Source organism: Dipodomys ordii, unplaced genomic scaffold (genome assembly GCF_000151885.1).
Source record: "Dipodomys ordii isolate 6190 unplaced genomic scaffold, Dord_2.0 Scaffold22, whole genome shotgun sequence".
Taxonomy (NCBI): Eukaryota; Metazoa; Chordata; class Mammalia; order Rodentia; family Heteromyidae; genus Dipodomys; species Dipodomys ordii.
In genome coordinates this window covers 4434931-4441426 of record NW_012267238.1, presented here as the reverse complement: position 1 = coordinate 4441426, position 6496 = coordinate 4434931, and the positions used below count along the sequence as shown (strand labels likewise).

At 56.7% G+C, this 6496-nt stretch overlaps 1 protein-coding gene across 1 annotated transcript; it reads right to left on the bottom strand.

Moving 5' to 3' along the window:
• Positions 1-786: 786 nt before the first annotated feature.
• Tpbgl (trophoblast glycoprotein-like) lies at positions 787-1956 on the bottom strand. Its single transcript, XM_013014074.1, has one exon. It carries the CDS (start codon positions 1954-1956, stop codon positions 787-789), a length of 1170 nt encoding a protein of 389 aa, XP_012869528.1.
• Positions 1957-6496: the final 4540 nt, after the last annotated feature.

Here is a 6496-nt window from a genome sequence, read left to right as displayed (position 1 = left end):
GGACTGGCCAGTGAGTGGCAGGGTTGTTACACGTGCAAGCCTGGGGCGTCCTGGAAACAAAACCTAGGAAACTCAGCCGAGGGTGAAGAGCTGAGGCTTGAGATTGGGATCAAGCACTGTGCTGGGGGATCGAGCCCCATGGGAAAAGCTGAGACTAACCGGCATGCACATGAAGACGCCTTTGGGGGTGTACTTGTCCCTGGAATGGGAGACCAGGACCTGTGCTCCAAGCCTGGGTCAAGGAAGGGTGAGACCTGAGCCGGGGCTAGGGTATGAAATGCACTCACACGCGTTGGCGTGCGGGGTGGGGGGAGGACACCCAACCAGCAGGGGCCCAGGATGTGGGTCTCCATGCAAGATGGAGGGATCAGAGATGTGGGACAGGACCAAAAGCCTTCTGATGGGGGTGCTCTGCTTCTGCAACTAGAATGGGATATGAGGGCTCCCAGCTGAAAATTGGGGATCAGTACAGTCTAGGGTGTTGGGTTCAAAGCACAGAGTGGTGGAGGCAGCCTCAGAGAGTTGGGATCCAAGGACTGAGTCTTATGGGTGAGTCTGAAAAGATGGCGGGTGATCCGGGAGGGATGAATCAGAGCCTGAGGTGAGTGAGGGCAGTTTCTGGAATCTGACAGGACGTCTCTAGCTTTTTGATAGGAGCTCTTGGGACCTCCGTGAGGGAGCGATGCCATAATCCAAAGGTCCTAGTACTCGAAACTGGTGGGTGTCTCATTTCCACCTCTCCAGGCTAGGCAGGGACATTCCCCCTCCACCCCGAGGAGGCGAAGCTCAGAGGCCCGAGCCGGGGGAAGTGGCCCGGGAGCTAGCCGGGGCGGCCGGGGCCGGCGCGCGGCGCGGGTCGGCGTCCTGCTCGTAGCGGTAGTGGTAGCCCTCCATCTGGTCCCGGCAGGCCTCGCGCAGGTTGCGCATCCAGCGCTGGATACCCCGGCGGTTTAGGTAGAGCACCATAAGGAAGATGAGGCCGATGAGTGCCAACACCAGCCCGAAGAACACGTAGGAGGCTTCCAGCTCCGGACCTGGGACATCCACCTCGTCCCTGCGCCCATTGGGGTCGCCGTCGGCGCACCGCAGGCGCGTCTCGTCCAGGCCCAACAGAGGCCGGTCGAGCAGCGCCCGCGGAGCGGCGCAGCGCAGGCGGCGCGCGTCGGGTACGCGCTCCGTGGCGTTGCGCAGCCAGGCCAAAAGGGGGCGCACGGCACACCCGCAGCGCAGCGGGTTGTCCGCAAGCAGCAGGCGCGGGCCGGGCCGGTCGCCATCGCGTTCGAGCGCGCGCAGCTCGTCGGGGTCCAGACCGACCAGTGAGTTGAGATGCGCATCCAGCTGTTCGAGGCGCGGCAGGCGCAGCGCGGCGGGCGGCAGGCGGCTCAGCGCGTTGCCCGCCAGGCCCAGCAGTTGCAGCTCGGCCAGCGGAGCGAGCGCGGCGTCCAGGGCGTCCAGCAGTGCGGGGCCGCCCCGCACCAGCGCGTGGTTGAGCTGCAGCGAGCGCAGCTCGGGTAGCCCGCGGAAGGCGCCGCCTCCCAGAGCGCGCAACGGGTTGTGGCTGAGATCCAGCGCCGCCAGGCTGGGCAGCCCGTCGAAGGCGCCGTCCTCCACGACTTCGATGTTGTTGTGCGTGAGGCGCAGCGCGGTCAGGAGCGGCAGGCGCACCGCGGCGGCCGCCGCCTCCTCCCCGTCCGCGTCTCCGCCGGCGAAGGCGGCCGCGCGCAGCACCGTCAGATTGGCGCCCACGATGGTGAGGTTGCGCGCGTCGGGCGGCACGTCCCGTGGTGGCTGCCGAAGCTCTGCGCCCGACGCGCAGCGCAAAAGCAGCTTGGGGCTGCCGAAGCAATAGCACTGGAAGGGGCAGGGCGAGGCGGGCCGGCTCAGTGCCGCCGCCACCAGCAGCAGCCCCGGCAGCAGCGGCCCCCAAAGCCCCGGCTGTCCCACGCGCGGGGCCATCGCGGCCGTCCCCGCATCCAGCGCCCTGGGACGCCGCGCTCACCAGTGAGTTGGGAGCGCCTGGGAGGGGGGGGACGGGTGGGGCAAGTCCTTGACCCGAAGCGGCAGGCAATCTCTGTCCGTCTCTCTCCGCGAGCTCTAAAGTCCCGAGGAGTCTTCACTTGTCCTGGTTTGGGGGGGCGACAAGGGTCAGGCGGGGAGCAGAGCCCCCCGCCCTCGGTGCCCTCCTTGCCCTGCGCGCCGGTCTCTGACTTCCGCGGCTGCTCTGGGCTCCGAGCCGAGTGGGCAGGGTTTGCCTCCCCCTCCCCGCCTCCCGGCCTCCTCCTCCGCCCCCCAGCGGAGTCTCCGCGCCCTCCTCGCCTGGGGAGGCGGGGTAGGAGGCTCCCGGGAATCCGGGATTCGGCTGCTGCGCGCTCCTTCCCCGTTAGGCAGTCCCGGGGATGCTGAGAAGTTTGGCTCTGGGGGCTCTGACTTGCTTCCCCCCCCCACCTCCTGTCCCCCACTTTTAAGCCGCTTCTTTCCTCCTCCCTGCTGGCACGTGCGGGCGGGGCCTGCCACGGCGAGCTGGCAGGTGCGTCTTTACAGAGACGCACTTGGGGGGAGGATCGTAGAGCTGCCCCTACTAGAGAGGCAAGGCTGAGGGGTGGGCTGAGAAAGTTAACTCGTTTTTCCAGCCTCTTGCTCAACTCTGATCAGACAAAAGGGCTGTGATAGAGGGAGAGACTGGAAAATCCCCAGCCTTTGCAGCTTCCTGTACGACCCCAATTCCATTAGACAAAGCTGTGCCATCATCCCGCTGGTCTTATGCGACCACCCTTCCCTTGACCCTGTCTCATGCCCTGGGGAAGTGTGAAGCAGCCACTTCCCCCCTCCACGCGCTCCTTGCCCCCCCCACTATGTCTCTGCTAGTGCTTAGCCCCCTGCTGTCCGCCCCCTCCCCCAACCAAGCACTCTCCTAGGCACAGGGACAGATGAATGGAATGATTCAGCAATTTGCTGTCCCTCTTCACCCCAGCACTTGGGCACTCCCAGGACACTGCCAAGCCTGCCTCCTCCCCTCTAGGATTCCCCACCTGTCAGTGGTGAATGGGGTTGAGGGGCAGGAGGGGGCTTCAGAGGCAGGGGAGACAGAAGCTGCTTTTGCATATGCAAAGCAGGTGTTTGAGGGGCCAGGGCTGAGGTGGGGGCTGATCTCTTTATAGATTTGTTTTGCACCAGATATGTTATTTATTTATTTGCAGAACTGGGAAGCTCCAGGTCTGATTTAAAGAGACAGGCTTCTGAGAAAGGAGCATTCCTGGCCTTGGCATAAATTATTCAGGCTGAAGAAGCTGACATTTGATCCGCAGGCTATTGGAGTATCTGCCGAGCTGGTTGGGATATAGACTCCCCCCTTCCCCACCCTCTTAAGAATTAGTCTCTTTCACATGAAATTCAGGAGGATTTGGGGGACTGATTTCTTCCCTGAGGTTATATTTAACAGATCGACCAACAGATAGGATCAAAACCACTTAAAAGGAAGAAGCAGACCCTGCAGTGGCCTGGGTCTCAGGCAGGAACCAATAAGAAGGACCAAAACACCAGTTTTAGTGGGTACCTCCACCCTCCAATCCCAGTTTTCTCTTCCCTAGCCCTGCCATAGCTTCCCCAGTACTGGCAGATGACAGCAGTAATATGCACATATATGTGTCTGCACAGATGCACACGAGGTGGTTTACATGCATGTATTTTACATGTAAAGGCAGGCTTGACCTATAAGCACACCTAGGTGTGTACACATAGGAAAACACAGAGTCAGGCTTACTTAGACATGCACACATGCATGAAAGGCCTGCCTGACTTGTGCATGATTCCAGGCAGGCTCAGCTCACATACATGTGGATTCATTTGCACCTGTGTACAAGGAACATGGATCTGAACGTGGGCCTATAGGTTCACAAGCAAACATGTGCTTAAATATGCACACAGCTGCATCATGCAGGTTCTTGGAGTGTTCTCAGGGTTGTTTACAGACCCATGTCTGCAGGCTAGAGATTGATCAATGCTAGGAGACCACTTTAGTCCTGAACTGTGCTTTTGGATTGCAGAGGTCAAAGGCTGGTGATACCTTTTCTCACACAGGCATAAAAATGTAAGTAGCTACCCTCAGAGCTAGACCTTCATCTGTTGTACTCCCTTCCATGCTGGCCCACATCAGCTACGAGCTCCTGCTCTGATAGTTTGGTGGTGGTGGGGATCCTGGATCTCCTTCATTATAATAACCAGAATAGTTTGTCTTCTTTGTCCTGCTGCATGGAGACTCTTCTGTCTATAGTCCCCCAGGAACTGTAGATCATTGCCAAGGCCAAAGTTCCTTCCCCAGATCCCTTGGGTGGCTGGCTTCTGACTGGCTTGGGAAGGGGACTGCAGGATAGCAGGGTAGCCTTGACTGGGGTGGGGTGGGGGTTGCAGGATGCTCCTCAGTGTCCAGGGAAAGGAACTCAGAACATAGAATCATCAGGGAACAGGGCAGATGTTCCATGTTGTACAAATGGGAAAACTGCGCTATTCTCTGGAAGAATATAGTGTGAAGTATGCAGTGGGTACTCAATAAATGTCTATCCAACTTTGAGACTGAGGTTGTGTTTATTTTCTCATGCATTCAATGGAAGAATCTTTGCTTAGATTATTGGCCCTGGGCCTCTCCAATTCTACCACTGTTCCTCAGGACTCTCCATGAATTTCATCCCTTTTAGGAAGCCCTCGTGGATTCCTTTTCCCTTTTTGGAATCTCATTTAGTGATCAGGGCTAGGGTTATCCGGAGCCCCTTAACTGTCAGTAACTGGGCTTGAGCCTGGTCTGATTTCTTGTGTTATCAAGGCAGCATAAAAGGCGCCATGGGACTTTTGCTGAATGAAATGACTTAAAATCTCTGCCTGGTCCCCGTGAGGCCAACTCAGTGAGGATCCCGTGTGTATACTTTACACCACAAGACGGTTGCTCAGAAAGGTTAAGTGCTTCCCCCAAGGTTACACAGCTGTCTGGGACCAGGGCCTGATAGGAGCTCAGGTTTCCCTGCTATCTCCTTTGCCACAGCAACTCCCTCTCCAAGGCTCCCTCTCTCCTAGGAGTGTGACTGGCAACCTGTGGGCAAAGAGCTCAGGCTCTGGCTTTCCTTAGGATGGGGGTGGAGGAGGAAGTCATTCCATTTAAGCAGAATTGCCAGTAGCCTTTGTGGCCAAATGAGAACTCCTCTTGTCAGAGACTGAGTTTCTAACCCTACTAGATCACAGGACTTCTCTTGGTCTTTAAAGTGTTGTCTTCTCCTTGATTATCAGCCTCCTTCTTTTGGGTCCCTTTTCTTTTCTCAAGGATCCTGCTTTTTGTAAGGCTTGGTAGGGAGTACGGAGAGGTCTGATAGCTTTCTTTTTTTTTTTGGGTCCGGTCGTGGGGCCTAAACTCTGGGCCTGGGCGCTGTCCCTCAGCTCTTCAGCTCAAGGCTAGCGCTCTACCACTTGAGCCACAGCACCACTTCCGGGCTTTTTCTTTTTTGCTTATGTGGTGCTGAGGAATCGAACCCAGGGCCTCAGGCATGCAAGGCAAGCATTCTACCACTGAGCCACCTTCTCAGCCCTCTGGTGGCTTTCTTGAGGTCACCTAACAGGTAGCCCCTTGCCCATCAGAGATGTCTCAAGGTCACTAAAGTCCCTGGGCAAGTGTCTCCCTTTCCAGGCCTTAGTTTCCTTGACAGAGACAAGTAGATATGGACAGAGGGTCTTTGGATCCTAGGCTCTTTAGCTTTGTGAGGATGGAGGTTGGGCAGGGGAAGGTAATGCTGTGACTTGCCTAAATTGGTACCCCTCCATTCTTTGTGTGTGACCTTGAACTTGACTGTATCCTAAGCTTCGTTTGCTTAACTCAAAAATGATAATGATTATGAAATATGTGTGTGTTGGGGAGTCGTGGTGGTGAGGGAGGGAATCCTTTCAGGTATGATGTGGTAGTGTCCTATAATGAGTTCCCTTTATCCTGCCGGCCTTCCTGCTGTCCTCCCTTTCTCTCTGTCCCCTTTCCTCTGAGGAAAATAGAAGGGTAGACCTGACACTATGAAGATCAATTATTAGGCAGTGAGGATGGCCCAAATCTACTCTTCATATGCTCCTGGACTACCCGGCCAGTAAGGGAAAACTCCGTGGGCCTCTGTTCCGTTTCTCACTCTGGCCGCCCTCTTCCCCTACTGCCTGGAGACACAGGAAAATCCATAAGCCCAAGATTCATTTTCTCTGTTGAGTCAGCAGAGGCCACACTTGGCTCAGGAGGGGCAGGCAGGCGGCTTTTAAATAACTCCCTGATATTTAATACCCTCCTCCTCCACTCTGTGGCCTGGCCTCTCGGGAAGGGCTGATATAATGAGTGGGATGAGTCCTAGGAAAGTCATAAGTGCTTCTGCCCCCCACCTCGCTCCTTCCTTTCACCACCCTAGACTCTCAAGCCACTGAAAAAGATGATTCCCTCACTACCTATGTACTGAGTTTTATAGTTTCCAAATGGTGCCCCGGG

Excerpts from the sequence above, each read along its gene's own strand:
- Tpbgl (XM_013014074.1), bottom strand. The coding sequence starts at position 1,956 with ATGGCCCCGCGCGTGGGACAGCCGGGGCTTTGGGGGCCGCTGCTGCCG.